The sequence below is a fragment of the Corvus moneduloides genome, chromosome 6, assembly GCF_009650955.1.
Source record: "Corvus moneduloides isolate bCorMon1 chromosome 6, bCorMon1.pri, whole genome shotgun sequence".
Classification (NCBI taxonomy): domain Eukaryota; kingdom Metazoa; phylum Chordata; class Aves; order Passeriformes; family Corvidae; genus Corvus; species Corvus moneduloides.
The window spans coordinates 60,540,604-60,554,357 of NC_045481.1; the positions used below are offsets into that span (position 1 = coordinate 60,540,604).

A 13,754-nucleotide genomic window follows, 5' to 3' on the forward strand; every position below is an offset into this window, starting at 1 on the left:
AATTTAAGATGAAGACTATCCAGTCTGTGTGTCTATAGGTATCTATTCCAGAACCACTTTCTCTGTTTTTCCCCTTTTCTTATGTATTGTGCTGCCAGTGCTAGAGCAGTAAAACTTCAGTAATGATGAGATGGGAAGTCATGGGGTAGTTCTGCTACAACCTTAATTTAACTTTAGCTTCACTGTCTCAATTAAGAAGAAAAACTGAAACTGGAAACTGAAGACTTAAAGCTGTCTTAATCCTACCATAAAACTACATAAAGAATATATTAACAAAAAATTCAGTTTTCTTTTCCTTATATTATAATTTTTTCCATTGTCTACAATAAAGCAGCACCTTAAAAAAAACAAAAAAGGAAATTTGGTGGAGCTTAAAGGAAATTTGATGCAGCTTCTTAAGCAATACCCACCAGCAGCATGACTGTAATTCTGCTTTCAGTGGAATCTGCCTCCTCCCAAAAGCAGTGACATCTTCTCTCCCCACTGTTCAAAACAGGCCAATATTTCCCCCAACCTGATAACTTGCTTCAGCTTGCTTTTCAGCCCTTCTGAAGTGTGATCCAAGTTCCCCTGGTTATGAAGGCAATCCAACAATCTCCCTCCACAACCAAGAACTAGCCCATCTTTGTAGTAATCTCATCGCTGCAGCAGGATTCAAGAAATTAAACTGCAGTTAGTGAATTGAAACACACTCCAGACAAAGGGGTTTACTCCACAGATGTGAAATACTATCTACTACCTGAGCCAAGAGACATATAAATAACCTTAATCTGTTTTTATAAAATGCAAAATAGCAGCAAAATACTACTCTTCAGCTATTTTTGAAAGCCATCATTCTTACCATTTGTACTGCACTCAGTGACATTCCTATTAATAGCAAAGTATGTGTGCTCTGCATGGAGTGTCTTCTGGCTTTCTGCTTGGTTCCTGCTTCACTTCCAATTCTTCTCTCCGGTCCATCTCCTGTCCAGGCTCCACAGTCTCCTCTGGGATTACCCAAAAGCAGGAAATACTTCTAAAATGCTACTGACTGCCAGGAAGAAGCTACAGTCACAAATCTGCCTAAAAATTAATCTGAATGTGGACCTGTTGTTAACCAAGCGTGTGACAAGACTGTTCCTGTAGTCATCAGATGTGATCAGGATACAGACACTCTTGAGGAGCAAGCTCAGCACTGTTTTTACTGTTTAACCTACAGTCCATCAGTGCTGGAGCTGCTGGAAGCAGCAAGACAACACAATCCACTCTTTGACAAGACAAATCCTCACAGTCAGAAGCCAGGAAGACCTTTCTATGCTTTTATGCAAAGCCATGTAATTCATGCAACCTCAAATAAAACTCTAAAAGGGAAACAATCCAAGTCAATCATGCTCAGCAGTATTTTTTTAAGCACTTCATCACTGATCATTTTTTAAAAGGTCATAGAGACACTTCTCTAACAGCATTCCTCTTGACAAGCTCACATTCACAGTCTCCTGTCCCAGTCACAAGGATGTGACAAATCAGCACAGGTCTGAATTATCTCCTCTAAATAACAGCCTCTACAGGTAAGCAACTACAGAAAGATTTATTCAAACCTAACTGATCTACACATATTACAAATGAAAGTTATATATAAGAAGGCAAGGCCAAAATTTAGTCTCAGATCAAGCAGCTGACAATGTAAAATCAACTTAAATCACCAGATGGCACACAGCAAATCTGTATAAATATTATAGCAGACAAAACAATAGGAGATTGATTTCCAACCTTGAAAAACAAAAAATATACAAAAGAAATAAATTTTTTGATTTAAAATGCCTTTGTTCTAGGCAAACACAAATTATCGTGAAGTCAAAAACTAAGCTCAGCTGTGCTGTGCCACGATTCCACTAACCTTGCAATCAAGCATTAAATTCAACTCCCTTGCTTGGATTTCCCTGCTGCAGGGAAAAATGTACCTTGCAAGGTCTGTGCTCTACCTTACCAGAGCCAGTAAGTAAAAGCCTCACAACTAAACTTCTACAACGAACAGCACAAGAAACTAAACAAGCTAGCATATTGCAAAAATTCCTTTGGTAACTTTTTAATGATTAACCTCATGCTCACAGGTTCACAGTCTTTCACACTTGTTCTCCCATGCATTCAATTAACATCTGCTTTGAACAAGTTAAATATAATCTTAATATGTTTCCTGCATGTACCAACAAAGCAACTCAGCACTCCTGCTCACTGCCTCCATTCACAGAATGAAGAAAACAATTACTGCACAGTTTTATTCAACTCAATTTCCTTATGCCCTTTTTCACCCTGGAAAACTGCTGCTCAAGCCAGGATTAATTTTTTTTGTTTAAACTGCACATCATGGTCACCCAGGAAGCAAAGAGGAGCTATTTCTAAATCACTGCCCTATTGTCAGAAACCTCTCATCTCCTGCATAAGGTATTATATTCCAAATAGAAAGACTAAATCAAAGCAACACATCACATACTATCACCAGCTCTGGGACCAAGGGTAATTTTTCTGCCATGCAGTCTTTATTGTGTGTAAAGCCTGTCCCCTCCAAGTGAACTGAAAGGATGATTTTCAAAGCTGAAACAACTGACAACCTAGGGACTGCATTTCAGTGGGTCACAGCCCCATTCTAGGCAGAATATATTTAAACACACAAATAATCCCTCTTGTCAAATGTTCCTAAACGGTGCCCAATGTATGGTGTCTTCAGGAAAGGAGCTCAGCAAACAAAAAGTGTTGCAAGCACAGAAAACACTGGATGGGGGAAGGAACCAATGACAGGAATGTATCACTGGCTCTCCAGAAGGCCTTTACTTAAACAACAATGTACTTTATCTTAGACAAATGCTGAATTTTAAACAGATGCTTCTGCTACTTCGCAACGATCAGAAGCCACAGCAGCAGAAGAGGATGACACTTGATTCATCTCCATCTGCATCACAAGGTGGCAACACCCTCACCCACAGGACCAGCAATGAGCGCTGGTTGGGTTTCAAGCTGCAAATTTCAGAACGAGATACGAGCTCCTGGAAAAATCCAGGCATATTTTACAACTGGCAAGCATATGTTGAGCTGTAATTTAAACTGAGCTGGGATTCTCTGAGAGGTTTTAGATTTGACATCCTGCTCTTTACTAATATCACAAGGACGCCAAAGCAGATTTAGTTCTACATCTTGGCAGATTTAGATTTAGTTTGCTTAGAAAACAAGGCTAGAGTCTCCACCACTTGTGTTTCCTTAGTAATATATGCATCAATATGAAGAAAGTATCAGTAATATCAAGCTCAGTCAAGTGCATTATGTCCTGGGGATGACTTACAGATATAACATAAAGAAAAAAAAACTTCAGTTCAAAAATTGGTTTGAACATGTACCTCAAAATTCATGTTTTATACTTAAAGGCCCCTCATGGAAGAAAAAGGATATGGGTCACTTATTACATCAACAGTAACACTGATCAGGCTTTGGAAGGGAAAGAAGCTGCTATATGCTGACCTCATTAAAAGCAACAGTATTTAAACCATTTATCTCAACTTTAACAGAATATTTCACTGGGTTCCTTTGTGATTGCACTCCCTAAATTATGGATTTCCAGTCCCATAATTCTTGATATTTGGCCTTGACTGCTCACACTGAATCACTGGACTTGGGAGAACCAACGGACATGAGAAGAGAATTTGATCCTTTCTATTCCAAACGCTACTAGAACAGGAGTTTAACATTTTCTTGTGCTGCCTACCATCCGCAAAAACACAGGGGAGATCCCAGCACAGCAATCAAGAGACACAAAATCAGCACTTATCCCGATACCTCCGTGAACATACAACCTAGAGTACCCTGGAGAAATTTACATCCATGCCTTCAGTGCCTGGAGTGCCAAGGGAATTTGGTGCCCTACCTGTCGGCGTCGCCGAGCCCCAGGGCCGTGTTGCGCTGCAGCGTCTCCCGCACCGCGGCCATGCCGTCGGGCAGCCGGTTCAGCCGCCGCGTGTACAGCCCCAGCCCGCCGTCCGTCAGGTACCTGACAACAGAACGCCACGCTTAGTAACACGGTGAGAAATTCATGCATTATCACAGCACCTGTTCCCTGGGCTCTGTGCTGCAGTTTACCCATTTTTAAGTTAAGGATATTACACGGAATTAGAAGCAAGGAAAACTTCATTCTTGATTGGATCGGATGTATCCTCTGCCTCTCATCAGGCTCCGTTACACCTCACACACTCTCTCATCACCAACAATTGAATTTCAACATAAATGTGATGAAGGATTCTTAAAGAAAACTTAACTTTCATCACGAAATTAATTTAATATTTGTGAATGCTATCATTAGTGATCCCTTCTTGCCCAAAAAATACATGGTTTATATCACCCCGAATTTTTCTGCATGGGCTAAAACACAATCAAAATTTAAAATCTTTAACGAGTTAACTGCAAAAATCACATGAATTAATCCCTAGATTTTGTCAGTGAACAATGAATGTTAAGTATTCCACGACTTATAGAAATCATTATGAATGAAAAGTTTTTTTGCAACCTTGTTTTGGCTCCTACATTCTACTCTGGCTGCAACTGTGACCTAGAGACACCTGACTTTAAGAATTACTATTTCCTATTACTATTCTTAGGCACTAAGAAGTACCAGGTGTACATATGACACTTCATAAATTGCCAGGATAGCACATTTCTTACTTTCTGGTTTAGACAAATGAAAAATTAATCTTAAATTGAACAGAGATGACACATGGTGGGCAATGGCACAGAGCAAGCCGTGTTACCACCACCAGTTCATCAGCTCATGTAGGTCTGCATGAGCAGCACCGACAGCTGAGTAAACAGACCATGAAGATTTTCCCACACCTGAGACTGAAATAACTCCAGCAACTCCAGGACTACAGTCACTGTTTCCAGCACACTGCTGGACATGCAACATACCCCGCCGAGATAGGAGCTGACAGGACTGTATCTCCTCAATCCTTTAGCCACTCTTAGCAAATCAACAGCAGACCCCAGAATAACATCCAGATACTCAGGACACCTTCCTCTGGCTTAAGAAAGCACAGAGCTTTCTCCTTGATAGCGAGACACCGTCATCGACAGCGAGAAAGGAGAGATGCTCCAACGCTCTGAGCTGCAGGCAGCGGTGTCTCTGCTGGTGAGATCTCGCTGTACACATGTGCTTTACCCAGCTCAAATTTGATTACTGCATTTATAAAAATGGGATGGTGAGCAGTTGGGAAGCCTTAGGTGGGAAGCCTTGCCCATTCTGCTGATTAGCACTGCAGTTCAGTGTATAAATCTGTACAGGGCCATCCCAGAAGCAACCCAGGAGTCTCTGTGGAGACAAAGATTGCCAAGCCTGTCAAGTCAGACACAGGAGTATTCCCCATTCAGCAAGTCTGTGGGGATTCTCCAAACTCATAAACAAAGACTGTAAAAAGCACGAGGAGCAGTTGCACTGTAACATGTGGAATTCGCCTTAGGTCTGGCATTCTACCTTGTGTTTGACAGTTTATAAATATTTTATCATGGAAGAATATGTTTTTTCCTTAAGCTACTAAAATAAAGGGGAAGAAGAGAAAAGTCAAGCTTCAGACCATATTGTTATACAAACATGCAAAGAGGATTTTGCAAAAACATCTAATGCATGCACACTAACTGGTTTACTGCAGCTACTTGTCTGCACACGAAACAAGTTTCTGTATGAATACTCTTTGCATGTGTGCTGGAAAAGGCAGCTTTTGGCTTTGCTGTCAGATTTCTGGCATATTGGTCCTTTGATAAAAAAGATCTGTTACCGTTGAAACAGATTGGTTTTCATACCTATCACTCAGAATATGTGGAAATAAATATAGTACTCTTATGAGTTAGCCATGCTGAAAACAATGCCTTTTCACCAGCATCGGCGTATCTCATCTTCTACACAGAAGCTCAGCAAGCTAAAAGATTAGAATAACACTGCAGTAGCACCAAACTGAAAACAAAGTCACATTTTCATTGGTTTCAACCACTGATAAATCTTACATGAGCCAATGGAAGCTGGATGGCTTTGGCACCTTTGACAACTAGATCATGACACTTTCTTAAACAAGCCCATGTGAAAAAGCACAGCCATAAATGATGACTTTTACCCCCCATACCAACAGGACAGGTTTCTTACATGCCAGAACAACACAGGACAGACTTTTGTATTTTGAAACAGGTTTGTGTAATCACAGTTTGAAAGCTTTATATCTTATTTATATTTCATGCAATATCCTCTACCCAGGAATGTTTAATTCAGAAAAGATGCCAAAACCAATGATGCCTGAAGTCTTGCATGTAACAGAGAAGTGAAGGAAGAAGGAAAGGTACTAGCTTCTAAAGTCTGTGCAGAAAAATACATTTAAAATAAATTCGCTTTAAAATACCTGGAAAAAAACCCTCTTTACTATCCATTGGTTAGTACAGAGGAGATTAAAAGTTACTGGTGCCACAAACCTCCAGCCATTGCTTTCTTTTCCCTCCTCTCCATCCCTTCAAACTTCCATTGTCTTGGCTTTAAGAAACTGTGAATACAGTTTCTTATGAATACAGTATTATTGCTGCAGATTTTTGCTTTATGAGAAAGAAGAATATAATGAAGGCACATTTTTCTAAAGAAAATCTTCCAATGTTTTACTCAGGGGAAACAAGACCAGGAAATATTGTCCTGCATATAACTGTAACAGTACTCAAAGTTATTGGAATTTATTGTCCTATCACATCCACACAATACAGAACCCAATAAATATTGGCCTCTCCTCTACAATGGCACATTGCAGTCCAAACAAATGTACTAGGTTTAAGTGTAATTTATCTGACTTTGCACATTAAAAACCACGACAAATCTGCACTAAAAGCCTTCCTAGCTTCATGACTGCTAAGAATTCTGCAAGCACATTCAGTGCAAAACAAACAGGACTTAGAAGTATTTTTTATCTGCCCCCAAAGAAGAAGAAGTTTAAATATATGATCTGGGGAAAAGCATAGTATCCAGACTCTGACTAACAGAGATAGGTAAATTGTACAAAAAATTTAATCTCACAGACGCTTTATGAATGGTACCAACAGCCAGAGGGGAATGAGTGCCTTTAACGAAGCTGAATATAATAATGTTTAATGAATGGACAGTGAAACAGTAATGATGTTGGTTAAAAGGATTTTCTAATCTTTCCAGGAATTAATGTACAAATACTCATTGTTACAGTTTCGCTCTTCATCAGCAAGGAAAAATAAAATTTAACAAACTTCTGCCAATATGAAAAGACTTAGATTAAACAACAGCAGTATTATGCGTTTCTAACACACAATTAGGACTGCTAGCCCCCTTTCTAGGTGACACTTTTTTCCTATTAGAAAGTGGCTGCCTGCTGTGCATTACAGGCGTAAAGTAATTTGCTTTGGACAACCTGGACCTATAAGCTTCTCTTTTCTTTAGCCAAATACACCTTTTCTGTGCCTCTGAAATTTTGAGTGCTGTAACAAGCCCTTCCAAGTGTAATATTTTTAGGGTATTTCTGATGCTGAAGTGATTTATTCCCCTTTCCTGAAAGGCACACTGAGGAAACAGGAATGGGTTATGCCAGGGATCAGCAAAATCCAGTGGTCTGAATCACTTGACTTCTGTCTGCACTCCCTACTTACTGATGGATACAGCCAGCCAGCAGCATGCTAACTTTCATGGTCTGACAACTCTACCACTTCATATATATTCATTTCACTCCTTAATGCATTAATATGAATTTTCCTAGTTTGAAAATAGATAGCCAAGGGAAAAGTATTCTTTACTTAAGGATTAGGAAGTGAAGGAGCAGCAGGTACATCAGCAACACAGAACAGACCGGGCAAGCCTACCCTGACCTGCTCAAGATCCTGTAGCTCCATAATCCCAATCCCACAAGCAGGAGAGCAGCTTGGGACCTGACTCTGGCAGCTCAGGTGCTTCTGCCTTCCTCTTGGTGCTTTGGATTACAGGTTGGTGTGGAAATAGCTGCCCAGGTGTCTCCTGGGCAGAGGACTTGCCCAGCAACCCGAGAGCTTGAAACTTAAAGCAGAAAAAGCTTGGGGGAATTATTTCATGTATCAACATCTGCTTTGACACGTGAAGTGTTCTCTTATTGATGTGGCAGTAACACTGTTATCCTTAATGCTTTCCTTTAAATCTCTATTTTCACTAGGCTTCATCTGTCTCGTCATTACAGTCAGTTAAACGAGATCAAGAGGCTTAACGAGCTTTGAGTATCAAAGAACAACTCTAGCTTTGCCAGTTGCTAAAAACCCACAGCAGAGAATTCCCCAGTGGTGTTTCTGAAATATGCTGAATGGGATCAAAACCATCCTGTTATTGAAACTATGAGTATGTCCTAAATCTGACTTAAAAAGAAATGCTACCCTAACAGCTGGATGATGACAACTCCAAATTTCTCAGTTTGGTATGAATTTGATCTGTATTTTTCATCACAACACTGGCATCAGACCATACGGGCTTTTCCCATGTTTATATCCCCCAAAGTCTTTCCAATCACTCTTCCTGCCTGACTTGAATCAGTATTTGATCAGTACCTGATGTCTCTAACCAAAAGGTTGAACACTGACTCTGTCTACAAGCCTGTGGCTGGTTTAAATTCCATTATTGATCCCTGTGAATTTCAACAAGAACATTCAGGAACAGGATTAGGTCCTGAGCTTTCAGGTAGGGACTCCTAATACAATGCCCAAATCCCTAATATTAGACCAAATGTTACAGTTCAGGTTCATAGAAGTGCAAACCTATTGCTCAATTCATAAAATTTAATTTATATTTAAGGTAGTCTATAATTTATGAATTAATAGGCTTTTACTAATAATCAGTAACTACTTACAATTAACAAACTAATGAATGAACTACAAATTGTTTTGCAGATGCTTAACCCAAACATGGAGTAAAACCTGAACAAATGACTTGCGGACTCAAAAATCCTTATCACTGCTAGAAAGGAGGAGATACCTGTTCCACTAACAGGTAAGACAGGAAAAATGAGATTATGCAAAACTTACTGAGTGTATATAAGTTTCACAGTTTATTTAGAGAAACCTCTCATGTGTAAATCACTAATAGCATGAATGATGCTGCTTATTCACACTGTTCAAACCAGTCTAGAAGCAAAACAAGTTCACCCCATTAACTACTTAATGCTCAGACCTTTTTCCATAGGGGAAAAAAAAAAAGAGAAATCTGCAGAAATAAGTGGCTTCTGTGAAATCAATACTTTTCTATCTGTAGATGTATTAAAGCTGCCTGGCACATAAGTCGTTCAGAAGCCATCAGATAACAATTTTCGGGCACTGCTGTTTGAGGCTAAATTTTTTTCTGTCTTCTCAGCTTCAAGCAGCCTGCAGGCAAGGAATTCCAATGACAGTGTAGCCTGCTGCTCCTACACGTCCCCACATCCAGAACAACAACTTCTGACCGAACTTTTGAAGAAACTGGTTTCCTGTGGAATGAGCAGTTTTAGATATTGGCAGTCAAAGAGAAGCTGTCAATATATAAAAGAATATTAGACTGAAAGAAAGTGCCTCTCACATGGCTGCACCCATTCCTGTTCCAGAGGAGAGTCTCCAGTGTATGATCCTCTTTCCAACACTCAGTCCATCTGTCAGCCAAGGGCACCTTAACCTCAAATTCACCTTCACGTCAAGGAGGAGGCTGGCTCCACCATTGCTTTTAAAACTCTTTTTTAAATCTTGTCAGCCAAGACAGACTGGGCTGGAGTCAGACTGGAAAACAGCTGAGAGGTCAGTCCTTTCAGGTGTGCAAATGTCACTCTGGACCCCAAGGAAACACGGGTGGAAACTCATTACTGGAAAGAGGGCGACACTCACACCCACCAAGCACCACCACCACCTGGTGCTGGCCTGAAGCCAGCTAAAGGCCCACCAGAATCAGGCAGTTGTTCAGTGGGGCTCTGCTCATGCCAATCTTGATTTCAATGCCTAAATTCTTTCTCAGAGTCCATTTCAATGAAAATCATAGAACTAAGCTATAGAATAAGTGATCCATTTTTTATCATCCTTTTCAATTCTGTTCAGGAGAGGAATGACCTGTGACCAAACAGGATTAAGGAGCTTCTCAGCAGCATCAGCAGCAGAGGAAGAGTAACTCCACAGCGACTGTGGATTATTTCCTCATGCCCACTCTTTTCCTGCAGATGATCCACATCGACACAGTGTGAATGGCTGCATCTCCCTCTACTGGCTAGCCCCGGACTGGGTCCCTATTTTGTCCTTTATAAACTGTCCCTTCATTCAAATAACAACAACCTGTTGGCACTGATGCAGCAGTTCAAACACTGCTGAGGTGTTTATTACAGAAAAAAGCCCCAAATGGGATAACTATTAAATGGTATTTTGGTAACTGTTAGCAATAGGTCAAGTGTGTAGAAGTAACCAAAAATACCAAACACCACAACTATTGCATTCATTTTATTGATTAACACTGCATATAACCTAACATGGGTACTTTACCATTATACTGAAAAAAAAGCTGATGTCTAAGGTTGTAACTCATAGGCCTACATTGTCTTCCTATGCTGAATCATACACTGCAAGAAAGGTTCTATGAGAGCGTGTTATCTGAGATATCACTTGATAAAACACTGTCTTATTGATGAAGCTGACACAAGAACTTATTGTCAGATATCAAATGATAAAACACTGTCTTACTGATGAAGCTGACACAAGAACTACTCCTGAAGTGAATGCAGTATTTAAGAATATTTAAAACAATATATGAAATTAATAGTATTGAAAATGCTTGTGCAATATCCTACTCATGTCTCCTGCAAAGAACTGTAAGTACAGTTCTTGGAATAAGAATGCTGTCTTTATTTAAACACTGCCAGATTTTTTTCTTTTCATTCTTACAGCACCAAGACTAGTGTCTATGACTTTAAATCCAAATTTAGTTTCAACCTTGTTTGATACAAAGGCAGAAGTCAATGTTTCCTTATCCCTTTTCATGAAAGTCAAACGTTTGACTTGCTTGCCCAACCCCTTCATTATTTGTGTTAATTTTCCATTTACCATATATAGATACCATTCTGCAATGTTGAAAAGATCAAATGTAGAAGTATTCTGCCATAGCAAGACAAAAGACAGTTCAAATAAACACTCTGCTCACACACAGAAGAAAAATAAAATAAACCTCCTAGTTAGCCTTAGTCATGTTGAAGTGCTAGAGCCATAAAAGGAATGCAGTTTCACCCATCCACTGTATTTAGATGAAACCTTATCACTAAAACCGTATCATTTAAAGAGCAGTGTCCAGTAAATGACTAATACACTGTAACTCAGAGCGTACAGAAAAAAACAGAGTGGGAACAACTATGGAAAGAAATAGGTCAGAAAAGCCTATAGACAGAGCATTGAATCCATGCACAGGGCACACACGTGCTCACTCAGCCCAGGATGGGCTCAGCCACTCCTGATTTCCAGCCAGTCATGAGTTACCTGGAGCAGCAACCACTCCTGCTGCACACAGCTTAGAAAGAACGAGTTTCTCTTGCCTACTGTTACCAATAACAAATTCTCATTAGCAAACTGCAGAGTCCTCCTCCTCCTCCTCCTGTGAAACCTCGGCCCTAGTGAAGGTCTGTTACACCACCTATGACCCTGACATCTGAAGAAAATGCGTCACTGTCTGACCAGTAAATAGCACAAAACCAAGAAACGGAGCTGCCAGAATCCTACAAATACCAACAACACTTCAACATTCAGTGAAATCAGTCCTCAATTTCAGCTCTATTTTGCCTCCCAACAGATGTAATTCGTGAGCCTACTTCAGAACTCTATTTCAATGATGGTTTTGGTCCATGAAGGGCACAGTGCTTCTTGGGTGAGTTTGAGACCTGAGCAGAAGCAGGAGCAAAGCCTGAATCCCCAGTCCTGGGGAAAGTGGCCTGTTCTCCCTTTTAGCATGCTTCCTCCACGTTCCAAATTCAACTGCTTCCAGTGCTAGTAGAAAGATCCCCAGGGAGCATAAAGGTGTGAATAAACAAGAAGGAATCATAACCCCATGAGGACTGTGCATGCAAACACATTAAGAGGTTGTTTAAACAGACATGTGGAATGGGAATATATCACCAACAAATCATCAAATATGGGCAAGTTAATAAAATGGTAAAATGTATCCCCCCAACAATAACCACTGCACCTATGAGAGGTGGCGGCAAGGAGAATTTTAGCACAGTGCCCTTGACCAGTGTTGGAACACAGCTGGAACAGCCATGCTTCGGCAAAAAATGATTTTGACAAAGGTGTGTTTGCAGACCCAAAGCCACTTCCTGAGAAAACTTGTGACCAGTACTAATCAGTGTATCCACGCTGTTAATTCTGCACAGAAAGCCACACACTTAAGGTAATGAAACAGGGACAGAGGATTAATTAAATGAAAATAATTACAAAAGGCACTTTTTTTTGACCAACAGCCCTGTTGCTGCATTCCAGTAAGAGATAAAAAGGAAATTAACTCCACATCTCATTAGAGAGAACTGGGGCTAAGGAGACAAAAAAAGGGTAGGAACGTGTGGTAGTAGCCAGAAAGAGACTGAAGTGGACAAAAACCTTCTGAACAAACACAAAAATCCATGAGAATTAACATGCCCACCTGGGACAATCTTTGGGGTAGAAAGGTAAAACAACTCTGGGCTCTGAGGTGCCACTTTCCAACGAGGCTCTGAGCCTTCAGCTCAGCCAGTCACCAAAGTGAGTGGGCTGAGGGCTCACTCCCCACCTCACACAAATCCTACCCCTGTTGCTTCATCACTGGGTTATGTTTTAGACCTTGCAATAAGGCAACTTCTTACCTTTGATCCACCCCCTGGAAACTTGCTTAGTTTAAGAGCTGCTCTCTGTCCCTTTGGCAAAGATACTCTTGCTAAGCCTAAGAAAGCAATCCCAGTGTCTGCCAGAGCTCTGCTTGAGCAGACTCATTAGGGGAGGCCAAACGAAACTTCCCATGACCCAGTGTGTTTCAGAGAAAGCACCAGGATCACAGGGCTAAACTAGTTTTTCTTGGCTATTGGATATATTTTGGCTGTAACAAATATTTTGGCTTCCTTCCCTATCACTTTGCCAATGAAAACACAGATTCAAGGTTTTCAGACTCCAGGATTGTAGCAATTCTGAAAAATGACAAAGTGAAACACATACCAGCTAATAAAGAGCTATTCATGCTCTAAATACCCTCTTGTGCTGCTCTCCACATAGTGCAGCTCAGCTTCTGGAAATGTTGAGCCTGTTTGCCCTCCCATTGATCTTGGTGATTTGTTCTGCAGCAAGTCACATGGAGGCTTTCTTTACAAGCAACCTCTCTGATTTCTAAGCAGTTTATTATTCCTCTCCCACAAAAACACAGTGCCATCCTCTTTTTGTACTATTTGAACTAAACAGACATTGGGGAACGTAACAACTTATGGAACAGGCTGCCAAACATCTGTTCACACTGGAGATGGCAACCCAGTGTCATTAGGTGTCACCAAAGGTGTCACCCTTATTTTTTTATCCTTCTCCATTAATATTGGAATGCTGTTATTGCAATTTAATACTGCAATATTCCCTTCTCAGGGAATCCACTCACATGATTACCCTGCACAGATTGCAACCCCAATGTTGTGAAGCTGCTTGCAGCAATGTTCCCTCCAATTGCTCAGCGGTACAGCAAGGAGAGGACCCCCAAACTGCCCATCTCCAAACCCTGTCCACAA

At 40.6% G+C, this 13,754-nt stretch overlaps 1 protein-coding gene across 12 annotated transcripts in view; it reads right to left on the reverse strand.

Moving 5' to 3' along the window:
* Positions 1 to 13,754, reverse strand: part of NAV2 (neuron navigator 2) — a 368,944-nt gene that overhangs the window by 78,386 nt on the left and 276,804 nt on the right. For all 12 annotated transcript variants that reach the window (XM_032110876.1, XM_032110880.1, XM_032110879.1 and 9 more), the window contains one exon: positions 3,893 to 4,015. In XM_032110876.1, coding sequence (XP_031966767.1) covers positions 3,893 to 4,015 — 123 coding nt within the window. The remainder of the gene's footprint in view (positions 1 to 3,892; positions 4,016 to 13,754) is intronic.